Source organism: Ailuropoda melanoleuca, chromosome 1 (assembly GCF_002007445.2).
Source record: "Ailuropoda melanoleuca isolate Jingjing chromosome 1, ASM200744v2, whole genome shotgun sequence".
In the NCBI taxonomy this organism is placed as follows: domain Eukaryota; kingdom Metazoa; phylum Chordata; class Mammalia; order Carnivora; family Ursidae; genus Ailuropoda; species Ailuropoda melanoleuca.
Genome location: NC_048218.1, coordinates 64,784,981 through 64,810,753, shown reverse-complemented (window position 1 = coordinate 64,810,753; position 25,773 = coordinate 64,784,981). Strand labels below are relative to the sequence as shown.

The following is a 25,773-nucleotide window of genomic DNA, read 5'->3' as shown; positions in this document are numbered from 1 at the left end:
ACTTTGCAGATGTGATACGGCTAAGGACCTTGAGGTGGGGAGATGGTCTTGGATTACCTGGGTGGGCCCATTGGAATCACAAGCGTCCCTCAAAGCAGAGACTTTTTCCCAGCTGGGACAGAGGGAAGGTAAGTATGGAAGAATGGCTGGAGGGAGGTGGTGTTGCTGGCTCTGAAGATGGAAGGAATATGGGCAGCCTCTAGAAGCTAGAAAAAGCAAGGAAATGGGTTTGCCCCTGGAGCCTCTGGAAAGGAATACAGCCCTGCCGACACCTTGATTTTAGCCCATTGAACCCCATGTCGGACTCGTAACCCGTAGCACCGTAAGGGAATGAACGTGTTGTCTGAGGCCACTCGGACTGTGGTCATTGGTTGGGTACAGCAGCAACAGGAATAGGATATGGTGGCAACCCCACGGTCTGTTGGGAAGTCTGGCCGCACTCCTAACCTCATCTCTTTTGCCTCATTCACCCTGTGTTCATGGACTCACCCGAAATTCTCCCCTCTCACTGAATGATTTCAGCTTGTTCCGGGGGCTGCCTCTCTTGGATGCCCTGTGGCTCCCCTCCCTCTCCTGCTGCCCACACCTCAACCCTGAGCCGTCGGAGTCCCAGCCACATAGCCAAGGTGTGGGTGGACAGGATGGGGCTCGCTTGGCTCCGGTCAGGGCTCAGGGTGCCCTGTGGGAGAAAGAGGGAGGGGCTGGCAGTGGGCCCGCACTGAGGGGAGAGCAGAGAGAAGACCTGATCATTTGGGGGGGTCTGTAGCACACCTCCTGAGATCTCCTGGCCCTCCTCAGGCTGGTGGATTTTAGGAGCTCTCTCTTTTTTTTTTTTATTGCGGTCACATACAGAGAAGATAAAATGTACCATCTTAGCCATTTTGAAGCGTATGGCTCAGTAGCGCTGGTACTTTCACATTGCTGTGCAACCTTGACCGCCATCCGTCCCCAGGACGTTTTCCTCTTGCACACTGAAACTCTGTACCCCTTAACTAGCAACCCCCTATTCTCACCTCTCCCTGGCTCCTGGCAACCACCGCTGTACTTTCTATGTCTATGAATTTGGCCATTCCAGGTACCTCGTGTGAGTGAAATCATAAGGGGTTTGTCCTTTTGTGTCTGGTTCTATTGTAATTCCGCATAAGGTCCTCAGAGTTTATCCATGCTGCAGCAGGTGTCCGAATCCCCTTCCTTTTTAGGCTGACTCATTCCACTGTATGTCTGTGCCACATTTAGTTTACCATTCGTCTGCCAGTGGATACTTAGGTTGCCTCCCCCTTTTGGCTGTTGTGAATAATGCTGCTGTGAACACGGGTGTACCAATACCTTTTCGAGTCCCTGCTTTCAGTTTTTTGGGGTGTACACCCAAACTGCAATTGCTAGATCAGACGGTGATTCTGCTTTTGATTTACGGAGGAGCCACCGTGCTGTTTTCCACAGCAGCTGCACCATTCTACATTCCCACGAAGCCACTTCAGCCAGTTTGCAGTGTGCTGGCCGGTGGCATTCAGTACACTCGCATGGCTCTGCAGCCGTCAGCACCCCCATGTCTCTAGGAGCACTGGCTCTCTGGGTGTGGAGGAGCCATGCTCAGGAGTGTGAGTGAAAATGGGCCCTCCTTTGCAAAGGTTTCTATCGAGCCTGTGAATCTGTCATTGAAACCCCAAGGAAGCCCAGTCCTTTAGCTGGACTTGCCTTCTATTTTTGAGCTGTAGGCATGTTTTCAAATGCAGTTTTCATTTTATACAGCAACTGAGTATCTGATAGCGAAATGTTTCCACGGAGAGAGCTTGCCCATGGGGAGGAGAAAAAGGAGGCCGCTCTAATGAATAGATAAGCTCGATGTGTGTTTGGCGACATCCATAGCATTTAATTCCAGCAATTAAAGTGGGCAAGTCTCCTTTGTTTTCCTTTCCCTTGCAAAAACAATAAAATATTACAGAATGTTTGGGGGGTATCCCTACGCATTGTCATACCACCTTAGCGGGACCACCATCACCATTCATATACTTCTCTGTGCCAGGCGTGAACCAGGCATTCGTTCACCTTACTTCACTTGAGCTGCTCTGCGACTGTGAGGCAGCATGCCGGGTCTAACCCATGCACCCCCTCCCGTGCCGGTTCTCTCTGCCTGCCTTTGGTCCCTCTTCCTCCACTCCTGTGTTGTCTCCTACCAAGTTGCCCTCATGAGGTCCATGCTTGCTTGCTTTCCCAAGTGATGTGAACATTCCCATTGTATTCTTGTTTTCAGTTCTTACCTTGTGTGGACAGACTTTGTTCACGGGAGCAAGCCCAGGCTCCAGGACTGTAAAGACAGGACGACTGTGGACCATGTGTTAGAGGGCTCGCATTTGCCAAAGATCACCGGAGCAGCCTGAGCGCTGGTGAGAGGTTCACGACGCTCTGTCAAATAAGCCGTTTTCCTGCGTGGTACACTGCGATTGTGCAGTGGGCAGGCTCTGGAGCCTGACTGCCTGGATCTGGCTACCCGTTTGACCTTATGCAAGCTCCTTAACTGGTATGCGCCTCAGTTTCCCCATCCATGAAATGGGTGTGATAATAGTATGTGCCTCAATGGGGTTATTGTGTGGATTAAATGGCATAATGAGCATAGACTACCACCTGACATATGATAATATGATCTCTGTTGTTGCTGTGGTTATTGTTATTTATTTAGTCTTGGTTCTCCCACCACCTCCCTGCCCAATCTTGAGCTAGATACTTTCCATCAAAGCCTCAGTTTTCTCATCTATAAAATATGGGGTTGCACTAAATGATCTTCATGAGCCCTTCCTGTTCAACTTTGTGTGGTCACCTTTTCCCTTTTATCTTCCCCCTGGGTTTAACTGCAGTTGGGGGGAGATGTGGGTGGGACCACAAGAAGGAATGCCCATCACTGATGGGGCAAATGCACGGTCTGAAATTTGCTAGGAATGCACGGTCTGAAATTTGCTAGGAATAGACAGGGGAGAGGAGAACCCAGCCAGGACCTGTCCTGGCCAGAGAGCAGAGAGCACCTTACAAAGGCGGGGGATGAATTTGGTCCTGGGAAGGAGGGTGGGGGTGCTCACTCCCCAGGTTCCAGAGCTGAAAAGTGCTGGGCAGCCTTTCTGAGCCTCTGTCCCTCCCCCATCTGGTCCCAACCTTCCCTCTGGGCCCCAGTGGCCCAGATGGTCTAAATGGGAAGAAAAGAGGAAAATCCGTGTCCGATCTGCTCTATTCAGGTCAATGGGAAGGAATCTGCATCTCAATTTTATCTTTGTGCTGAGCTTGGCTAAGCTTTGCCCCCCAAGTGGTGAGTGATGGGTGGGTGGGAAGATGGCATTGGTGGCCCCGGTGGGGGAGTGAGGGGTGCCCCCATGCCTTCCCCTCCTTACCAAACCACAGACAGAATGCATTCTTTCCTGCTCTTGGTTTCCCCGTTTCCTCTTCTTTTCTTTCCTTCTCTTTCTCTCCCTCTTTCCCAGGCAGGCAGCCAAGTGGAGATTTTGAATGGCAGCAAGAAGGGAGGGGCCAGGAAGGAGGACCAGTGGTGCACCCTTCCTGAAAGGTCCTCAAGGGCTCCTGGGCTGAGCATGAGGTGGGGACAAAAAGAAACGTCTCATTCTCTTCCACCCAGCCTGGCCCCTGGCTGTACCGACGCTGCTGGCGGGTGGGCTGTGGCTGTCAGCACTCTGGCTGGGGTCTGAACTCTGCCCTGTCTGTCCGCAACCTCTGGAATTTCCTTCTCCATCCATAGCCGCTCAGGACCTGGAAAATTGGCTCCCACAGCCCAAACTCACAGGAGACTGATTTGCAGCAGGAAGTCAATTTAATAATTTATAGCCAGAAAGTGCTCTCCTTGGTTGGGAAGCCAACTCAGGAAACCAAATTAAACTCTGAAGGCTGCTTGGAGAGTGTGTGGAGTTAGGGCTCTGGAAGGTGCCAGGAGGGCTGGGACCCAGTCTCCTCGAGGGAGGATGGGGTGTGTGTAGTGGTCCAGAGCGTGGGCTTCTGCAGCAGACAGTCTTGGGTTCGAATCCCAACTCCCTTACTAACTGGCACTAGGACCTTGGGCATGGTCCTCAGCCTTGCTAACCTCCTTTTCCTCCTATCAACTGTGAAGGGTGATCTTCGAATGCTGATCATAAGGGCATCTCTCAGTGATCTTGCCAAGTGGCCATGAGGTCTTGTAGGGAAAGGGCTTAGCACAGTACCTGGCACTTCTCAATACACAGCAGCCATGTTTATTTAAGCTCTCATCCTTCGGGTCATAAGTTGTCTTTTCCTTTCCTTTCCGATGACACCCTTTTTACCAATCAAAAGAAAAGGGGTCCCCAGTCTCTCTGGAGACGATCCCCGGCAGCAGCAATTTGAGTGGTCTCCACTGCTGCACTGATTCTGCTCTGGGACACACCCTCTCCCACCTGGTCGCCCAGTCCCTCCCTGCTTCTGTCCAACCTACAGTTGAGCTGGGGTATCCTCTGCAGGGTGCAAGTGGGGGCCAAGGTCCTCTGTGCTCCAGGTGTGGGGCTGGGGTCTCTTGGAGCAGGAGGCACCCACTTCTCTGAGCTGCCCTGCAGACCCGTGACTGCTCTAACCCATTGCTCTTGCTGCCCACTGCCCCCCGACTTTGCAAAGCACAGATCTGACCACATCCTTCCGCTGCCCCAACACCAGCTAGTCCTCCTTCTCAGCAGAAGGAAACCTTCCTATGCTTTAGGTTTTCATTAAGGTCTCACCATGATTTGGCCTCAGTCTTCCTCTCCAGTTTCAGCTCCCTCTGCCCGGTTCTCCAGCCTTGCTAGATTATGTGAGAACGGTCCAGGGCCAAGTGCTGTTAGCCATTCCGTCATTCTAGAATGCTGTTTGCCCCTGATGGCCAGGGAAGCTCCCTCCTTCCTTCCTTCAGGGAGCTCTCCCTTCTACAGGACGCTTCTTAGACCTCCAGCCCCTGGCATTCCTCTCTCTTCCCTTTCCCGGGGCACCTTGCACCTGTCTGCAGAGCCCCGTCATAATCTGCTTCCTGCTCCTCTTCCACTCAGGCCTCCATCTCCTTTGTAGGACCGTTGCTTGCAGGACACTGGGACCCCTTTGTTCGTCTCTGTACTGAATGGCTTGGTGACGAAGATGGTGTCCAGTGTGGAATTCAGCTTCTCCGCACCACAGGAAGGTCTGGGCCATGAGCTGTCCAGCAAGCAGTGGGCTTGGGCTCTATGGGGGGGATTCTGTGCACGCTTTCTCTTTCACACACACACACACACACACACACTCACACACACTCCACCCCTGCCTCCCTCATCCTTTGCCCCAGAGAGAAGAGCAAAATTCCTTCTGTAACTGGGCCTTCCAGCAACTCCGGCCCTGGCCCTCTGCCCTTCCCTTGCTTTCCTTCCCTCACGCTCAGCAATCTCATCCCCTCCCCCAGTTGCCGCTAATCCTCCTCCCACGGTCTGTGCTGGGAAAATGAGCCCCGGAGAAGTCCCATGGAAGGCAAGGAGTCCTCAAGGGGGTGCCTGTGTGGGTGTGCGTTCTCTCTCACATACAAGCACACGCATCACACGCTTCCCAGCATCATTAGGAGTGACCCCATATTGAGGACCGCAGGGAATTGGGGCAGCAGCGGGAGAGAAGGCGATAGAAGTTCTGGCCAATGATTTGGGAAAATGCTTTCCTTATCACTGACGGTTTCCCAAAATAGCAAGAGTCGGCTGGTGCTACGGCTCCCTTTTCTGCAGTCCTCGACAACCCTGCCACAGTGCCAGAGACAAGTGGCTCCAGGACAGGACGAAGTGCAGGCTTTCTGTGCCCCCTTACCTGTTTGGCCCCAGGCCCCGGGCCACTGTGTCTGTCTGGTGATATCTTGCTCCTTGGAAAACAGTCTCCTCTCCTCTACTATACTGCAAGCTCCTTGAAGGCAGGGACCATACTTTTGTCAAGGGGTGCTCCCCGCCCCCTGCTTCCCCTGTCTATACAGGCACCCACACATAGTAGGTGTTCAGCAAATGCTCAGGGAAGTGTTGTATAAACGAATGAATGGACGACCCTTGGAAGACATTTCAGTAACTAGTGTTTTATGTATACGAATACATTTATCTGAGTGGATTTCATAAAGGGCCTACTGTGTGCCAGACTTAGTTCTCAGGCAGGGAACTATTAGCCCCATTGTACAGGTGACAAAACGCAGATCTCCACAGGCCTGGTGGCCTCCTGAGCTCAGGACCACAGCCCTCAGGAAAATCGGGGGGCCTCTGCTACGTGCTGCCCGTGGAGAAATTCCCAGATTATTTTAATGTCAGTTCAGACAAACATACCAGAAATAGCAATTCCTGTTTGTCTGAGGCATATTTGGTTCTAGGAATGAAAACCTGAACTGTATGGGATAGGAATGGTGCTTGGCTGGCGATAACTGAGACCTGAAGAACAAGGGCTTAAACAGATGGGGAGTGAGTTATTCAATAACAACAACAACAATAATAATAGCCAACCCCTATACTGTGTACTTTAGGGCAGGTGTGGTCCTTTTGGAGGGTTGGAAGGGGCAGAGAGAGAATCTTCAGCAGGCTTCATGCCCAAGGCCGAGCCCGATGTGGGACTCAATCCCACAACCCTGAGATCAGGACCTGAGCCAAAATCAAGAGTCAGACGCTGAACCGACTATGCCACCCAAGTGACCGGGGCAGGTGCTGTTCTAAGCCTCATTCAATCTTCACACCACCTGTCCGAGGTTGGTGTCACTTGTCTCGCCATTTCACAGACAAGACAACAGGCACAAAGGTGTGATGGGCGAACATCACGGCACGAAGTCTGGAGGTGGGCAGACCGGAGCCGACTGATTCTGTCAACCTCCCAGGTCCCACCTACCCTTCTGCACCACGATCCGTATCACTCAGCTCAGGGAGGCCAGTGTAGCCCTGTCCATCCCAGCTGTAGGCCACGCAGGGAGAAGGAAACCGTCCTCGAGTGCTCCTCCCCAGGCCCCACTAACGACTTCCTCATGCATCGCATGGGCCATCCCTGTCTGGTCTGGTCTGCTAGGAGAGGCTTTGAGCAGGGCACCTTGCCCCCCAACACCCACCAGTGCAGAGGCTCCTTTAGGAAAGAGGAGGTGAGTGTGCACGCGAGGAGTCAGTAGTGTGAGGCGACTTCCGGTCTGACACGACTCCGGCTGGCTTAAGCAAAATGGAAGATTTTATTGCAAGGATTGGGGAAGTAGGCTCATGGCTCATGGAAGTAGGAAGTAGTCAGACCTCAGGAAAGGGCTGGAATTGGGGACCGGAAGTCTGTTAGCACACCAGAGAGTCTCTTCTGTCTGTCTCCTGTCACAGCTGTCTGTCTTCAGACAGCCATCTCATCGGCTCCCCTCCGCAGCCCACAGGACAGGTAGAAGATGGCCATCCCATGGGGCCCATGTTGCTCATCTCAGTGTCCTCCAAAAAGACTGATTTGACCCTGGGGTGGGATGGGGGTTATACACCCAAATTGCCACAGGAGAACATCTGATCGGTCTGTTTTGACCTCATGACTATCCTCAGTGCAAGTGGCTATGGTGGGGAGGGGGTAGGTGTATGTAAGGCTGGGGGCGGGGAGCCTACCCCTTTGACCTGTGGATGGAGGGGAGATAATTTTCCAAAGAAGGGGGATTCTCAGGAGTTGGAAATTCACCCCCCACGCACACACTAGTGTCTAGCACTCTGCTCACAAGGACCAATCCTGTAGTGCCCAGTGATGTGGGGATTGACCACTCTTCTTTATTCAGGATGGCACCCTTGACTTTGGCTGACATTTGCAAAGCTGCAAGCCCTGGCTTATCGGGCTTATCAGCACCCCACACTCCACCCCATTCCTCGCTGCCCTGCTCCTTCTGTCCCTCCTTTGCACCCCTCTTGGGGTCTCCTGGCTTCCTTACCAAGGGCAGAGGAGGCCCTTGAAGGTGATGGCAAAAGAGGCCTGTGCATGTGTCCCCGTGGGATCCCTGAAGTCGGCACCTTGGCCCACACTTGCATTCCTAAGGCTTGGAATGCTCACCGGAATAAAAGCTTTGCTTGTAAAGGACCTATATCCTAGAAACTATAGATCACTTTTGAAAGATATTGAGGAAGACATAAAAAGATGGAAAAATATTTCCATGCTCATGGATTGGAAGAATTAACATAGTTAAAATGTCCATACTACCCAGAGCAATCTACACTTTCAATGCTATCCCGATCAAAATACCGAGGACATTTTTCAAAGAACTGGAACAAATAGTCCTTAAATTTGTATGGAACCAGAAAAGGCCCCGAATCTCCAAGGAACTGTTGAAAAGGAAAAACAAAGCTGGGGGCATCACAATGCCGGATTTCGAGCTGTACTACAAAGCTGTGATCACAAAGACAGCATGGTACTGGCACAAAAACAGACACATCGACCAATGGAACAGAATAGAGAACCCAGAAATGGACCCTCGGCTCTTTGGGCAACTAATCTTTGATAAAGCAGGAAAAAACATCCGGTGGAAAAAAGACAGTCTCTTCAATAAATGGTGCTGGGAAAATTGGACAGCTACATGCAAAAGAATGAAACTTGACCACTCTCTCACACCATACACAAAAATAAACTCCAAATGGATGAAAGACCTCAATGTGAGACAGGAATCCATCAAAATTCTAGAGGAGAACATAGGCAACAACTTCTATGACATCGGCCAGAGCAACCTTTTTCACGACACATCTCCAAAGGCAAGAGAAATAAAAGATAAAATGAACTTATGGGACTTTATCAGGATAAAGAGCTTCTGCACAGCCAAGGAAACAGTCAAAAAAACTAAGAGACAGCCCACGGAATGGGAGAATATATTTGCAAAGGACACCACAGATAAAGGACTGGTATCCAAGATCTACAAAGAACTTCTCAAACTCAATACACGAGAAACAAATAAACAAATCATAAAATGGGCAGAAGATATGAACAGACACTTTTCCAATGAAGACATACAAATGGCTAACAGACACATGAAAAAATGTTCAAAATCATTAGCCATCAGGGAAATTCAAATCAAAACCACACTGAGATACCACCTTACGCCAGTTAGAATGGCAAAGATAGACAAGGCAAGAAACAACAATTGTTGGAGAGGATGTGGAGAAAGGGGATCCCTCCTACATTGTTGGTGGGAATGCAAGTTGGTACAGCCACTCTGGAAAACAGTGTGGAGGTCCCTTAAAAAGTTAAAAATTGAACTACCCTATGACCCAGCCATTGCACTACTGGGTGTTTACCCCAAAGATACAGACGTAGTAAAGAGAAGGGCCATATGCACCCCAATGTTCATAGCTGCATTGTCCACAATAGCCAAATCATGGAAGGAGCCGAGATGCCCTTCAACAGATGACTGGATTAAGAAGCTGTGGTCCATATATACAATGGAATATTACTCAGCTATCAGAAAGAACGAATTCTCAACATTTGCTGCAACATGGACGGCACTGGAGGAGATAATGCTAAGTGAAATAAGTCAAGCAGAGAAAGACAATTATCATATGATTTCTCTCATCTATGGAACATAAGAACTAGGATGATCGGTAGGGGAAGAAAGGGATAAAGAAAAGGGGGGTAATCAGAAGGGGGAATGAAACATGAGAGACTATGGACTATGAGAAACAAACTGAAGACTTCAGAGGGGAGGGGGTGGGGGAATGGGATAGACTGGTGATGGGTAGTAAGGAGGGCACGTATTGCATGGTGCACTGGGTGTTATACGCAACTAGAAGCATCAAACTTTACATCGGAATCTGGGGATGTACTGTATGGTGATTAACATAATATAATAAAATTAAATTAAATTAAATTAAATTAAATTAAAAAAAAAAAAAAAGCTTTGCCTGTCTCCTCCCTGATTAGCGTTCAGTCTGTCCCTCTCCGGGGTGCTGTCTGGTCTGTGTGCAGTGTACATGGCTCTCTCTTCCTCTCTTCCTCCTCCCTCACCTACGTGGAGCTGATCTGGAGTCCGGGTCCTGCCCCCAGCCCTCCCCTGCGCCTGTTCCTATGCTGCATTCCCTTCCCTTCTCTCCAACAGCAGACGTGCTGTGCTGGGCTAGGGCCCAGGTGGACCAGGTGATAGTAATCGAGTAATTACTGATTCAGGAGGGACTTGGAGGACATATTTACGTAAAAACCATAATGTGAGGGCAACTTCTGCTGTGGAAATTAGGGGCTTTAAGGCCTGGGGCCTTAAAGGATGGGGCCAGGGGAGGGTCGGGGGAAATGAGGGGAGGACGGTTGCCATACCACCTTAGGTGAGGGGCTGATGGAGGCAAAGCCCCGGCTAAGGTCTAAGAAGATGATATTTGCCTATGTGTCGAATATCACCCATGAGATGTTATATCAGTCAGGGTCCCCCCAGGAAACAGATGGCACACTCAAATTGGGCAATGGGAGGGCAGTTTAATAAAGGAACTATTTACGAAGGTCTGGGAAGGGGTTTGGGGACCATATGGGACTGCTCACTGGGCTCTGCCCTGCGGCTGATAATCAGGAGGTGACAGCACCCTCAGGCAAAGGTGGGGAGCCAGCGATTGTTGAAACCGGGGGGCTTGACTCTGACTTTTGGGGGGTGGGGGAGGGGGGAGCCAGCCGCTCACCCTGCTGCCTCCTTTCTCCCTCCTTCCTCCCATCTCTGCCAGGGCCCCCGTTGGCCGAACAGAGGGAAGGAGTGCCCTGTTGCAGTCCAGGCACTGAGCAGGGAGGAGGGGACAGAGTTGAGGGACAAATAGAAAGCATCAACAAGTGTCAAAGGGCAAGAGGAAATTCCATAGCAGTGCCAACCCCACGCAGCAGGAAAGACCCAGTTTAGCTCTCAGGGATAACACCATGTGAGCGGCCACGTGAAAATCACTGCAGGGGGTGTGCCTGGGCCCAGCCTCCCTCCCGGCAGGTTTCCAGGCTTCTACTGAGAGGGATGGCCAAGCTCTCCTTGGGAGGAACAGAGAGTTCCACCTTTGGACCGGAGGCTGAGGGGACCGAGGAGGTGCTCTAGGGACCAATGCCGCATGGGATGCAGGACGGGACGGGGTAAGGGCGAAGGGGGCTCTGCCAGGTGCACAGTCCGCAGAGTCACCGGGGGATTTCCTTTCCTGGAATGACAGGTGTTAGCCTATCTCACATGTGTGTGAGGAAACAGGCAGGAAGAGAATCATCCTGCTCTCATTTTCTAGACCTGGAGTAAGGTAACAGCAATAGGAAGGGAAGAGAGAGGAGGGGTTAGGAGCAAAGGGTCTTAGAGTAGGAAGGACCCCCAAGGGCCTCTAGTCCCTGCAGAGATTTTCAGAATCACCTCTGGGATCACTCACCCGCCAGCCCCAGGACCGCACCCCCAGTGCAAGTGATTCTGATTTGCTCCCACCTCCAGCCGGAATCCTTGATCTAGCTCAACCTTGTATTTCACAGATGAGGGAAGTGACACCAAGGAGGTCACTCAGGGTTAGGTTCCTGTGAGGGATGTGGTGTCAGCAGGGCTTGGTGACACGCTGGGTGGGCCAGGGAAGGAGAGAGGTGGGCACTGATTCAGAGGGTCTGAGTCAGACTCCGGAGGGACGGTTGTGCTCCCCCACATTAGAAGTTTTAGGGAACTAAGTTTTTAAAAGGTCTTTAAATGTTTTATCGAATGGGTAATATTAAACATATTTAATAATCAAAAGTGAAAATAATATAAAAAAGTATATATTGAGAAGCCTGTATCATGATTTTGTCACTGATAGGTAACCTGCTTTACAATTAGTTTGGGTTTATTTTTCCAGTGTATGTTAATGCTAATACAAGCAAATATAAATACATAATCTTATTTCTACCTTTTTTTTTACCCAAAAGGTTGCATGCTATTACATTTTTCTGGATTGTGGGGTTTTGTTTTGCTTTGTTTTTTTCACTTAACATACCTGGAGATTTCTCCCTACCAAAATCTAGAGAAAAATCCCCATTCTTTTCTGGAGCTGCATAGTATTCCATTACAAATCTATGCCAGAGCTTCTCTGAGTGGTGTCCAGGGGCCGGATAGTTGGTGGTTTCCCTGTCTTCTGTTATTTCAAAGAGTGCCCCCGGGAGCCTCTTGTGCATAAATCACTTTGCATATGTGCAGGTGCCTCTTCAGTCTATTTTTGCTTCTCCACGATCTGTGGAGAAGGAGCAGGTTTTAAATTTCAATTTACAATCTGTCGCAGATGGATACTTATATAAGACTCAATAAAAGTGAATTACTGGAGAAGTGAATTGACAAAAAAAAAACTATGAAAAATACAAGCCCCCAAATTTTATTAGATCCAATAGACATAAAAATTACTCTGTCACATTACCGTAAAGGTTTTTAAACACTCCCTCTCAAGTTTACGCATTGATCTTACCACAAAGTCGTCACAGGTTGTGAATGGTCACTGATCCGTGGACCACACTTTGAGGAGCACGAGTGAAGACTCCCAGAAATTAGGTCGAAGGGTACACGCCGCTGCTGTTTCGCCAGACTCCTCTCCGTGGGGGTCGTACCATTCTGCACGGTGGTATCTATGAGCGTGCCCCCTTCCCCAGAGCCTCGCCAAGAGTGTCGTCTAACTTGGATTTTTGCCAAAGTGATAGGTGAACAGTGCTCGCCTCCGTCTAAATTTTAATTTGCATTGCTCTTATTATTTTTAAAAAGATTTTAGCCATTCATTTGAGAGAGGAAGAAGGACAGAGAGAGCACAAGTAGGGGGGAGAGGCAGAGGGAGAAGCAGGCTCTCCACAGAGCAGGGAGGCTGATGTGGGACTCAATCTCAGGACCCCGGGATCATGACCTGAGCTGAAGGCAGACGCTTAACCATCTGAGCCACCCAGACACCCCTGCGTTGTTCTTATTATGAGTGCAAATAGGGTCACTTGTATTTTTAAGTCCAGTTTGTATTTATATTCTTTGCCCATTTTTCTAAAGGATTGGTGATCTTTTCCCCCCTGATCCCCAGGAATTATTTATATGTTAGGAATATTAGGCCTTTGTCTGTGATGTGTATTGCAAATATTTTTTCCAGTTTGTCATTTGCCTTTTTGATTTTGCTTGGTGTTTGTTTTTTGGGGGAGAGGGGTCATGCAGAAGTTTGGGGGTTTATGTAGTTAAATTTGTCGATCTTTTCTTTAACAGCTTCTGGATTTTGAGTCATGGCTCTCTATTCCAAGGTTATAAAGAATTCTGCCCACATTTTCTTCTAGTATCTTTATGGTTTTATTCTTGACACCTAAATCTTGTATCTAGTTGGAATATTTCCTAGTACAAGGTGTGGGTTATGGATCCAAATTTATCTTTTTACAAACGGCTACCCACTTGTCCCAGCTCCACTTATTAAAACCCCTAGATACCACCTTTATCATTAAAACTAATTTTAAGCCATTTGGGATCATAATAGAAAAAGCTCTATAATTTGCCAGTTTTATCCAAAATACCATTACAAGGGAAATTAGCTCTCAAGATATGATCTATAACTTTGTGTTATGAGGGCAATGTAAACTGTAAGTCACAGAAGTAAAATATAAATTTATTTAGGCCAACAAACAAACAGAGCCTGGGGGACTGCTCACAACCATGGAGGAAGCGGGGAGACGTGGGCACGTGGTAAGACTGAGTGTTTGCCTTGCAGATCTTCCCCAGCCTGCCTCCAGGAGCTAGGACTGCAGAGGAGCCCACCATGGTGTTCCCGGGACCCCTGGCTGTCACCCTGTTGCCGCCCAGCCTCACACTGCTGGTGGTCCGTCTGTCCAGCTCCCAGGATGTCGCCACTGAACCCAGCAGTGAGCAGCAGCTGTGCACCCTGAGGGAACACCCCACTGTGGCCTTTGCAGGTGAGAGCCACTTCCCACTCGCTCCTGTTTCGCGATGCCTGGGTCTTGAGGACTTAGGTCTGGACTCGGCAGGGTCTCCAGCCATTGGAAGTCCCAGATGTTCCCCTGGGGATCGATGTAAGAAGGATGGGCAGCCATGGGCCAGCAGCCATGGGCTGGCAGGAGCCATGGGCTCCAGACAGTTTATTTAAGTTTTCATCCATGTTCATCTGGGGGAGGAGGGCACCTTTCTCTGGGATTCCTGCTAGAAGTGGGGGTGTGGGTGCCCTGGGTGGAGTGGACAAGGGTTCGTTGGCCATCTCAGCTTTAGCTCTTCTGGAAGCTATGAGATCTGTTTCATAGCTTCCCTGGAAGGCAAAATGAAGATGACTCACTCCTTAGGAAGTGCCTGGAAATCTCTGGAAAGCTTCCCGCTGCTCGAAGACAATTTCAGGGATGCCTGTCTTGGGCCTGGGAACCCACAGGGAAAGGGGACTTGATGACTCATAACTTCCTTTGTCTATCAAGGGAGGGCATGAGATGTCCTGTTAAAATATTTCCCAAACTGGGATCTATGAATCATTGGACATACTCTGAGGGGTCTATAAATTCTCAGTAAAAGTTTCTAAAATTAACATATATACATTGAATGATAATCTAAATCCAAAACAAAACAGATGCTCTCCCATGACCTGGTGGCCAATTCGGGGCTCCCTGGTGGGGCCATAATCCCATCAACACTTCCGGCTCCATCACCTGCGTGCAGCTCACACTGGAATCTGGGGTCCCCAGGTTCCTAAGTCTGATAAACACCCGCCCTACTTGACAGCACAATAACCCTGGCAGGAAGGAGGGCAAGGACTGTCAATCTCCTGTAACCAATGGGAAGGCTGAGGTAGAGAGGTGTGGGGAGACTTGTCAGAGGCAGGCCTTAACATCGGGCATGCAAGCCCTCTTTCTGGTCCCCATGGCAGGTGATCGGCGCTCCACCTTCCGGGCCCCCGGGCAAGAGGACGAGAAGCCATCCTCTGGGATTCCACGCAGCTAGTCAAGAGGGGCAAGAAAAATAAATGCAAGAGTCTGAGGCTGGCATGGGATTTGGGGGGTGGGAGGGGTGGGATGGATAGGAGTTGGGGGTGGCAAGGTGGGGGGGCTGGGGTGGTTTAGAAGTGTGGGATTCCCAGCTGTGCGCTGGCTCCTGTCTCAGGGAGGAGAATTTGCAGCTGTCTTCTCAGTGCTGTCTTGTTTGAGCTGGGATCCAAGGCTTTGAAGGCTTAAGTGGATTAAAGTAAATTAGCAATGTCCTTAAGCCTACAAAACACGCGTACACTCTCAGACTTCTGATGGCTCCCAGAGTTCTGGTGGCTGTCACTGAAGGGAAGGACCAAGTGGGGGACAGAGGGAGTGGGATTCTGAGGGCTGTCCTCTTGTTGGATGCCCCGTGGCCACTCCTAATGAACCATTTCCTCTCAGGGGCCTTGCTGGGGGGCACTGTTGGCCTGGCTGATTCTGGGGGCAGGAGCAATGGAAGGAGAGCATGGAAATCCTGTCCCCCTGCCAGGCTGGTCTGTACCTGAGCAAACTGGGGAGGGGGTGGGGGTAGTGGAGAGGTGGAAAATGTATTCCTTGAGTGCCTGGCTTCCGTGACACCATTTTTAATCTTTAGGTGTATATCACTTGAATGAAACTAACTTCCTGCCCACTGTCTTTCTGAATGGAGGAGTGAGGTTCAGATTGACACAGAATAACTAAGGAATCCCCTTCGCCCCAGCAAGCAGAGATGGTCCATCATCCTGGAGTGACAGCCCTGGAGAGAGCAGCATCTCTGCTTTTCCTCCCCAGCCCTCCTGGCCTGCCCTCAACCCACCCAGTTCTCTACTCTGACAGCTTTGAGTTTTCCTATCCATTCACCAAATTTTTATGGGGCCCTGCTTGACACCAGGGACAGAGCTGGGTGCTGTGGGACTTCAGAGGAGAGTAAGAGTTTCCTTTGGGTACTCAAAGTTCTCTTGCTGTTCCTTAGAGGTCACTCCCTTTGGTTCCCCAGCGCAGCTGGTCCCAGACGGGGACTGGATCTCTTGTCTCCTCACATCTTTTAGTACTGCTGAGCACACACGAGGGACTCAGTTCATGTTGGGTGACTGCGTTCTGGGTGATGCTTCGTACCAGAGAAGTTGCCACATGACCCAGCCCAGCGCCAACCCCCAGCTTCCAGCATCCCCTCAGATGTTACATTTTATTTCTGACTGATCAATAGGGTTCCAGCCCTGTAGCTGTGAGTTTCCTTCTCCCCTGACTCCTGGCCGATCTGTGAATAACCCCTAAATACCCTAGAGGAACTGCCAGTTGCAGAATCTGACAGGCATTTTTCCATTTCGTAAGGTTAAACTTTCTCCTACGGGTTTCTTTTAAGGGGGGCCCTCTTGTGTTTGTCTTTGCCTGCACATTCTTCCATCTGCCACAGCATGGAATTTCCAGAAGGCAGGGAGAGGCCAGTATGGAGTTAACACTGACAGTGGTTAATCCACAAAGTGGGTAATTGAATTGACTATAATTAAAATCACAGGCGCGTCTTGGAGAATGTCATTTTTCTCTTAAAGATGCCGTCCAAAACCTTCACTGCACACGGAGCTCAGAACGTGCTTGGTGTTTTAAAGACAGCCTTCCCTCTGGTCCTGTTTGCCTGTTTAATAAGAGGGAGCTGGCTCCCTTCCAAAGACAGCTCCCCCAGGATCAACGTGCTGCACCCGCCTGCATCTCTCCCCGCTCGCCCCTTTCCCCTTGCCCTTGTTGGTGGTCCCTTTGGGGCTAGGGGAGAGGGACAGAAATTGAAGGGGCTGCCGCACTCCACTCTTACCCCTGCCCCTCCCTCCCATTGCCAGCCATCCCCGCTCCTGCCCTGTTTCGTCTTCCCTTCCCCTCCCTGCCCCAGGAAAGGGCCTGAGTGAAGACCGGGCTGAGAGGTCCCCAGACAGAGTTTTTCCTGGCTTCCGGCACACCAGTCACACCACCTCTTGCCCTGTTCAGCTGCCCACATCTGGAAGATCCCCATCAGAAGGGGAAGAAGAGAACTGAAGTGTGACCCAGTTGCTACTGTTGGGGAGCACTCAGTCTGATGGGGACAGGCAAGCCCCTCATAGCACTCCCCCCAAGAAAACAGACTTGAGCACATTCAGAGTGACAAAAACAATGTGAATGGAACAGACAAGGTAGAGACAATATGGAACAAAATAAAATCAGGGTGGAGAGATTATAATCCAGGAAGTCTTCCTGGAGGAGGAGAACTCTTGGTTTAGTCTCCAAGGTAGTATACTATTCTACCAGGATTTCTGAGGGTGACCCTGAGATCAACTAAAAACCCAGCCTACCTGACTCCAGATCTACTCCTTATACCGATATTGCTCAGATGCCTTTGCAAATTCATGATAATCCTCGCTAACCTGTAGTGGGCTGAGGGCAGCAGCAGACCCAAGGGGTTTGCCACATTCTGCTGCAGAGTTTCTCTCTTCTTTTTTTTTAATCGTGCATATCACAGTTTTCTGAAAAAACATCCAGCTTACAAAACCTCGAGTTCTCCAGGGAGTGATTAAGTGTTTGCCTATCGTGCAGAAATGAAGGGTTGCTTTTACTCTGTAGTGGAGGGATAATGAGCAATGATTTATTTCCCTTGGTTTACACACACACACACACACACACACACACACACACACACACACACAATCCTCTGGACCTTCTGTGAGCCCGTCGCTAATGCACTGTGGGGAGAAAGCCCAGGGCCTCACATTTCCCCCTCATCTTTATCCACATTGACATAAAGTTCTCTGCCCCATGACTCCCTCATTATTGGTCAGTTCCCTCCCATCCATGAGGCCAGGGCTGAGGGGAGCTGCTAAGGGGCTGTGGACCAGGATGGGAGAAGTGGGTCTCCAGTGGGTGGAAAAGAGGGAAGGTCAGCTAGGCACTGTGCGCCAGGCATATCCTCCTCAGGCCACTGCCCCATCCATCCAGAGGGCTATGACGTCTCTGCCCCCCCCCTCCAATCCCCATGGTAGGCTTTGGCCTTCCTTGGGGACAAGAATAGACACTGACCACCCACATCCCTTTTCTCCCACCTCCGTGGAGTCTTGTCTGAAAACTTGATTCTTCATATACAGAAGGGAGTTGAGGATTACTCATGCATTCACTCAACTCCTTCCAAATGCAGGGCAGACCCTACAGATCCAAGAAACAAGATCTGCCCTACCCCCCAAAGAAAACAATGGGGCTAGACTCCCAACAAGACGGGGGCTTTGATGGCAGTAAAGTAGAGACCTTACCCTGGCTTGGGGGAGTCAGGGAAGACTTCTCAGAGGAGGCGGGGTGGTGATGGGGGTGAAGAGGACTGTTCCATTGAGGGAGCACAGAAGGGCAAAGCTTTGCAGGCTTTGGTGGGAGAGATCTGCACAGTGTTCCAGTTTAGTGTGGCTGGGGTGGTAGTTTGAGGGGGCATTTAAAAGGTGAAGCTTCATTCTCTCAGGGGATCACTAAATAGTTAATGTGCCAGGCAGTTGAACTGGGAAGACAGCGAGTCCAGAACTCAAAGGCCTTCACAGGAGTTGCAACTTTTCCTTGGGGCAACTGGGAACTATTAAAGGGTTCTAAGCTGGAGAGTGACATGACCAGATTTGCCTCTTAGATCACTCTGGTTGCCTTGTAGGAAATGGACTAGAGGGGCAGGAGTGGAAGCCAGGCTAGATAGGATGCTCTTGGCACCAGTCCAGGCAAGAGATGATAGTAGCTTGGAGTGGGTGGGGTGCAGAGGCCAAGGGGGATGGATTTCTTGGAGGTGGAACAGTAGAGATTTGTGAGTGTTTTTAAGTGCTGGTGAGGGGCTGGGGGAGTCAAGGATGATTCTGGTTTTCCCTTTGGACGGCTAGGGGTCAGGCGGAGCCTTTCTCTGAACTAGGGAACGTAGCAGGAACAGGGACAACACCCCACTCCCTGTCCCGCAGCTGGCTGCTCACAGAGGGGGCAGGTGGAGCCCGGGTCTCGGGGTGCCCCCACCTCATTGCTCCCTGACTTCATCCTGACTGTAGCCCTTCCTTTCTGGGGTTGGATGCCGGTGCAGCAGTAACTGGAATTGCTGCCTTTCCCTCCACCAGATCTGAAGCCGTGGATCTTCAACTTCACCTACCCTGGAGCCCGCGATTTCTCCCAGCTTGCACTGGATCCCTCCCGGAACCAGCTCATCGCGGGAGCCAGGTAATGGGTATAGGAGGGTTGGTGCCAAGAGTGTCAGTGTGCTTAGAATTGGGTGGGGGGAATATTATGGGGGATGAGCGCACTATGGGCAGACCCTTGTCTTGGGCCCGGGTTCCTCTCTGCCAGGCCCTTTCTGTATCTGAATGTCCGTCTCCCACAAAAGGAAGCATTAGTTGGAACAAGGGCGGGGAGGGGGCGACCTCTAGACCTCCAGACCTCAGCAAGCCATATTCCTTCACGGCTGGTCGTTACTGAGAGCAGAACACCTGCTGGCCACCTTCTACCCCCTGTCTCTACCCTGCTGCCAGGACTGCCCAGTCAATGTCCTCTCCCTGAGCTCCATGCAGAGAAGGTGCCCAGGAGCCCCCTACTGGCTGGCTGGCCACCTGCACCTGGGATGCTGGACTCAGGCCACCAGCTTGTCCTATGAAGCCCTTCACTTCCCTCTCTCTTGCCTGATCTTGTTGAACCCCACCGTTCTGGCTCTAGGGGGGGACTTGTGGAGATGTTATGGAGTGGAACAGAAGGAGATAGTCCTCACAAAATCAGGGACCATCAACTCTAGTAGGGAAGGGAGTTTAGAGATGTTTACTCTAGTGGGTCTCAAAGAGTGGTCCCTGGACCAGCAGGACCAGCAGCCCCGGGGAACTTGTTAGAAATGCAGGTTCTTGGACTCCACACCCAGCCTGCAGAATCAGAAGCTCCGGGGGTGGGGCCAGCAGTGTGCTTTAGCAAGCCGTCCAGGTGAGTGTGATGGCTCTCAGGTTTGAAAATCATAGTCTAATCCAGCTGCCCTTGATTTAAACATGAAGAGGCAAGGGACAGGAGAGGGGGAGGGGAGCTTCTCAAGATCACATCCCAAGATGACAGCAGAGTACCACATATGCAGTAAATGAGGCCTCATCTTCACATTCGCCCCAGGCAGGGTGTGCTGGGATTATCCCCATTGTGTGGACTAGCAAACCAAGGCCACCGCCTGTGTTCACATCTGCTCTGGGGCTTCTCCACAGGGGGAGCCACACCCTGAGCCTGGCTGCCCTGGGACACAGGGAAAGTCAGGCCTGGACTTGGCCCCTTGCCCCCTCACAGCAGATGAAGTGGGTCCTCCGTTTCTTCTCCCCCTTTCTCTAGGTCAATTTCCTTCCTTCTTTTCTTCTGCCAGACGTTTCCCCTGTTCTTTCTGACCCCCCTGGGTCTCTGGAATTCGGGCTGGGGATATCATGTATACCATGCCTTATTCCATAAGGGATTTAGGGGCAGGTCAGGCTGCAGAGATTTCTCTCTGTTCTCATCTCCCAGAAGAGCAGCCTGTGATGCTGTGATGAATGATTTTTGATGGGATAAAAATTAATAAAGTGATGCAATGTTTCCCCTAATTTTTTAAAGCTGTGAGCAGATGCCTGTGTTACCTGAGCAGACAGCTGGGGCAGAGCCTGAGCCCATCTGTCCTCAGGCCAGGAGGGGGAGGCAGGGAAGCGCTGCAGGGCAGGGGCTGGAGAGGTCCAGCAGAGGCCTGGAGCCAAGGTCACCGGTGAGGCCTGCCCAGCCCCAGCACAGCAAAGAAGCTAAGTGGAGCCTGGGCCTGGAGCCAGAGCTGGGGATGAGAAGCCTCCAGACTGAAGTGTCTCCCTCAGGCCCCTGGATTCATTCAGCAGGGCCCCCCTTCTCCTGCTGGCCCACTCCACAGCCTTTCTCCTCAGTGCTCTTCTCAGGACAGCGGAGGTAGGCCAGAAAGTTCCGAAGCAATTATTCTTAAACACCTCAGGAACCAAAAAGAGGAGTAGCCAAAAGTAGATGTTAGAAGGAAAGAAAGAAAATTCTTAGGGAAAACCAAGCCTTTACATCTGCTTGACATTAATAAAGCCTCTTAACATGCATCACACCATTCCCCTGTCTCCACAGCCCTGTGAAATGAGAAAGACAGGCGTCCGTTTCTCCATTTTTCAGACGCAGACACAGACTCCCAGAAGGTCCCCAGCAGGTAGCTGAGCTGGAATTCTCCCTGCCTCTGCTGCGGGGTCTACTCCGTGAGCCTGCAGTTACTTTGGCGTGGCATGCTGACCAGTGACCCTGTCACCCTCCACGTCCGTGCCTAGTCATAGTGGCCTTATAGCTCCAGAGTCCAGGCAAAGCGGTGTCCTCACTGCCCGCCGCTGTGAGTGCCCGACGGTGGTTAACTGTAGTGGTAGTGTTACCACCACTGTTACCTAAGGGCTTTTAAACGTTAACGCTGTTATTCGTAGAGCAGTTCTAGGTTCACAACAAACTTGACAGGAAGGTACAGATGTTTCCCACACACCTCCCGCTCCCACGCGTGCGTAGCCCCCCCCCCCAGAGACGTGCATTTGTTGGAGCTGAAGAAGCGTGCTGATGCGTCATTATCACCCGAGTCCGTAGTCAACACTGCGGTCTCTTGGCGGTTTACATTCTGTGGGTTTGCACAAAGGTATAATGACACGTGTCCGCCATTACGGCGTAATACAGAGTCGTTTCACGGCCCTAAAAATCCTCTCTGCTCCACCTGTTTGTCCTCCCACCCACAAGCACTGATCTTTTACTGTCTCCATAGCTCTGCCTTTTCCAGAATATCATATAGTCGGAATCGTACGGTGTGTGGCCTTTTCAGACAGGCCTCTTTGCTCAGGATTATGCATCTGAGGTTCCTCCATGTCTTTTCATGGCTTGAGGGCGCACTTCTCTGTTGCTCTGAGTCATAGTCTATTATCTGGATCCACCACGGTTTATTTACCCGTTCACCTGCTGAAAGGCCTCTTGGTCGCTTCCAGGTTTGGGCAGTTGGGAAGAAAGCTGCTATCGACTTCCACGTGCAGGTTTTTGTGTGGATCTGTTTCCTTATTTAAGGTTTCTGAGCAGCAGGCTGGTGTGATGAAAGCGTTTGCGGCAGATAGAGGCTGGCAGCTGTGGGCTGGGAGGTGCGGGGACGGAGGGGGTGGTCTGGGCAAGAGGAGACGTGGTGGTCCAGGGAGGTGGCCGTGGGGAGGTCAGAGCCAGAGTGACTGCAGGAGGGACCGCCGCAGATGAGGAGGCAGACGGGACCTGGAGGGCCCGAGGCGCTGTGTCAGGACAGATGGCTGGCCTGACTGAGGAGCGGGCTGGGTCAGGGCGGAAGGAAGGGGATGGCTTGTTTAGGCTCCTGCAGGAGCTCCATGAGGCTGCAAGTTGAACAGAAGTGGGCTGCCTGGCTGGGAAAGTGGTGGTGGGGCTGGGCCTGCCAGCACAGCCCGGGAGCAGAGACAGCGTGGGCTTCGGGAGCAGGCAAGTCGGCCTGTGAATCCCAACTCCCTCACTACCGTCTCTGTGACTCGGACATTGAGCCCACCGTTTCCTCATCTGTAAGTGAAGTTTTCTCTCTCTCCTCCTGGGGTTGCTGGAAGGTTTAAAAGAGCCAGTGGAGATGAAGCGCTCCCCAGGGGTTGGCCCACCATAGGCCCTCCGCAGTCTGCACCCCACCCCCCACGAAGCAAGAGCCGCGAAGCTGCTTCCTGGGGACCTGCCGGCAGAGCCAGCTTGACTTACGATTTTTGTCTCTGTTTTCACAGGAACTACCTCTTCCGACTCAGCCTTGCCAATGTTTCCCTCCTTCAGGTACATTTGCACCCCCTCCCCCTCCCCTCCCTCCTTCCACTCCCCTCCACTTCCCTTCCCTTCCCTTGGATTTGGGAGCTGGGGCTTTGTAGCAGAGGGAGCAAGATTCAGAATTCAGCCCTTAGGGGCAAAACCCGGAGCCCCGTGGGTGTGGACTCAGTCTGGCTTCAAGGTAACTATTGGGAAGCAGGGGTGTGGACACACAAACATAGAGGCACATGCAGGGCTCCTGCATTGTGCAAAGGAGCTGCTGATGTCGGAGAGAAGGAGCACTTGGGCGCAGGTGACCAGCTGGCCCTGTTTGCCTGGGAGTGAGGGGTCCCAGGGTGCAGGAATTACGGTGCTAAATCTGGGACAGTCCTGGGCAAACTGGAATGGTTGGTTCTTCTAAGTCCTACAGGGAGGTCTGAGTTTTGGCCTCTAGAGAAAGGGTATCCCTGGTTCCTTTCTTAGCTTGGCTTCAGTGATCCCATTCTAACTCAGCATTCTCACTGAGCTGTGATTGATTTATTATCTGCTGCCAAGAAGGACTCCCCAAGCATAATTCCCTAACTGCTCTGGGAGGCATTTTAATGGGACTCCTTGATCCAGAACATTTATCCCAGATTGAGAAACAGATGCCAAACCACCTCTGCAAAGGCAGAACATTCTAGAGAAAAGAAGTCCATTTCTTCCTCAATGAGGGGAAAGACTCAGTTCTTGTGTCTGGGAGGCTTGAGTGTTAATTTCATCGGAATTGGGGTGGGGGCACGAGGAGGCCTAAGACAAGCAGTCTCTGACCTCTAGAGCTCACAGTGTAGCCAAGACAAGATGATGAGTGCTGCATCTGACCTTAGTACAGAACGGTTATAGGAGGTGGTCAGGTGCCGGTCTGTTTGGTATGGGATTTCACTGCAAAGGGCATTTGGGGACAGGGACACCTCCTTAGTGAGCTGGTATGACATTCTGGTCTGATTTCTTCTAGCTGCACCTGGGTGTATACCCACAGGGGCCATTGCAGATGGTTGCCAGAGGGGAGTATAAGGGAGCCGAAAAGTTCCAACCATCAGAAGGGAAAAGGAACTAGGACAAATTGAAACGAAAATGCCATTCATCCATTTATAGGTCCATCTATCCTCCAGTCCTTACCTTAGGCAGCCAACCTCCCGTCCATTTATCCAACCACCCACCCAATAAACATTTATTGAGTACCTACTGAAAGCTGGGTCTGGTCCCAGGCATGGTGCTAGGCATTTGAAATCCAAAGATGAATCAGGTTCAGTCGCTGGCCTCAGGAATAAGCAGATGAGATCACAAATAATTCCGCGTCCTGGATGGGATTTCTGTGGCATGGTTCTGGGGCCTGGGCTACAGCAGCAGCTGGTGGCCTGTCAGCTTGGTCACAAGCAGCGCATCCAGAACTTACTTACCATTTGACATCCACAGAAAATGAAGCCAAGATGCCAAGGCCAGCAGGTCAGGGCCTGAGAGAAGTCGGTGCAGAGGTGGTTCAAAGTGAGTGCAAGGAAGTGGGTCCAGGGGCCCTGCCCTGAGCTCAGGCAGTTGGCTTTTTGTGAGGTTCCCAAGGTTTGCAAATGAAGGTCTTCCAGGAGCAGTAAAGTGATCAAAGAGAGGAGAAATGAATGCACAGAAATAAAAGCAATGTGATGGGAAGCATGCAGGGCGGGGTGAATGCTGGGTTCAGCGATGACCCAGAGGCGCTAGGAACCCATCAGGCTCAGCATGGCCAGCAAAGCCTTCTCGGAGAGCTGCCCTGGGGCTACAGCTTGAAGGATGGGGTTTGCCAGGCAGCTAAAGGTGGGGGGTGGGAGGGACTACACAGAGGTGTGAGATAGCATGGAGCGCTGAGGGGCCCAGTGTGCAGGGTCATGGGGTGTGAATAAGAAAGGGGTAGGAGGTGAGGCCCAGGGAAAGTGAGGGGCCACACTGCCGAGGCTCTTCACTGCTGAGCAGAGCAGTCTATATTTTATTTCAAAGGCAGTGGGGCTCACCAAAGAGTTTTAAGTAGAGAAGTGGCATGACCAGTTTTGGTGTTTAGATCACCTGGCCTGGTGCAGAGAATGGATTAGTGGAGGAGAGGGTTAGGAGGCAACTGCCATAGCCCAAGTGAGTGGTGGGGAAAATTGAACCAAGGCAGTAGAGTGGGGATGGAGAGAAGAGGAAGGAAGATCTTTAGGAGACATAAAACATCACACGCACCCCACACAGTCTTCTGCATGCAGGTGAGCCCTGGAGTTGGGGAAGTTAGCAGCCCTGGAGGGCTTAGCAAAAAGCTTGGCCCCCAGTGGTGCCATGGAGGTTTCTGGCTTCCAGAGCCAGGTAGCATAAATCAGGTTGGGAATGGAGCTAGCCTGGCTCGTGGCTGTGGTTCACCCTGCGTTGCCCACTAGAATCACCAGGAGAGATTTAAAAAACACTAATGCCTGCGTCCCACCCTCAGAGATTCTGACTTGATTGGTCAAGGTACAGCTGGGCACTGGGATTTTTAAATCCCAGGTGATTCCAGTGTGCAGCCAAATTTCGGAACTGCTGTCCTAGAATATCCGTATCTTTTCTGTAGGTGCTGCCCAGCTGGTTTGGCCTCCCCAGGTGTCCTTGACAGCTGGCCTGCAAGTCCCAGGTCCCTCACCCGATCAGATGTTAGGATTCTCTGGCTTGCTGATGAGGCCTGGCATTGGGTTCATTCCTGTCCGTGTTGATCTGGCCTCAGCCTTAGGAAGCTCTCTTATACCAGCCCCCTAGCTCCCACTGGGGGCTCCCACTGGTCAGCTTCAGCGGCTTCTCTGAAGGGCACCGCATACCAGTCGCAAGTGCACCAGGCGTTGGTTTTACCACCTTCCCAGGGTGTCTCTTTGGGGCCTGATCTCAGGAGTCCAGAGTGGATTCTCCACGACAGAACTGAGGAGAGGAATAAATACTTCTCACGCCCACATCCCCACCGTGGCCACAAAGTGGAGAGACAGGGAGAGAAGTTGGAGTGGGCTGCCTGGCATTCCCTGGAGAGGCTGGAGTTGTGAACCCTGGCCTCCAGTCCCCTGGTCTGTCATCCGGCCTGGTGAAAAAGCCCTGACTTTTTTTTTTTTTTTTAAGATTTTATTTATTTTTTGACAGAGATAGAGACAGCCAGGG

At 51.3% G+C, this 25,773-nt stretch overlaps 1 protein-coding gene across 5 annotated transcripts in view; it reads left to right on the top strand.

Annotated features, from left to right (window-relative positions):
• The window catches only part of SEMA5B (semaphorin 5B), an 80,659-nt gene that overhangs the window by 30,097 nt on the left and 24,789 nt on the right, over positions 1 to 25,773 (top strand). For 4 of the 5 annotated variants that reach the window (XM_011229116.3, XM_034659533.1, XM_034659525.1 and 1 more), the window contains 3 exons: positions 13,617 to 13,818; positions 18,939 to 19,038; positions 22,599 to 22,644. In XM_011229116.3, coding sequence (XP_011227418.2) covers positions 13,665 to 13,818; positions 18,939 to 19,038; positions 22,599 to 22,644 — 300 coding nt within the window. In that variant the 5' untranslated portion in view covers positions 13,617 to 13,664. Of the gene's footprint in view, positions 1 to 2,283; positions 2,519 to 13,616; positions 13,819 to 18,938; positions 19,039 to 22,598; positions 22,645 to 25,773 lie in introns of those variants that run through there. The other variant, XM_034659547.1, reaches the window with a different exon arrangement.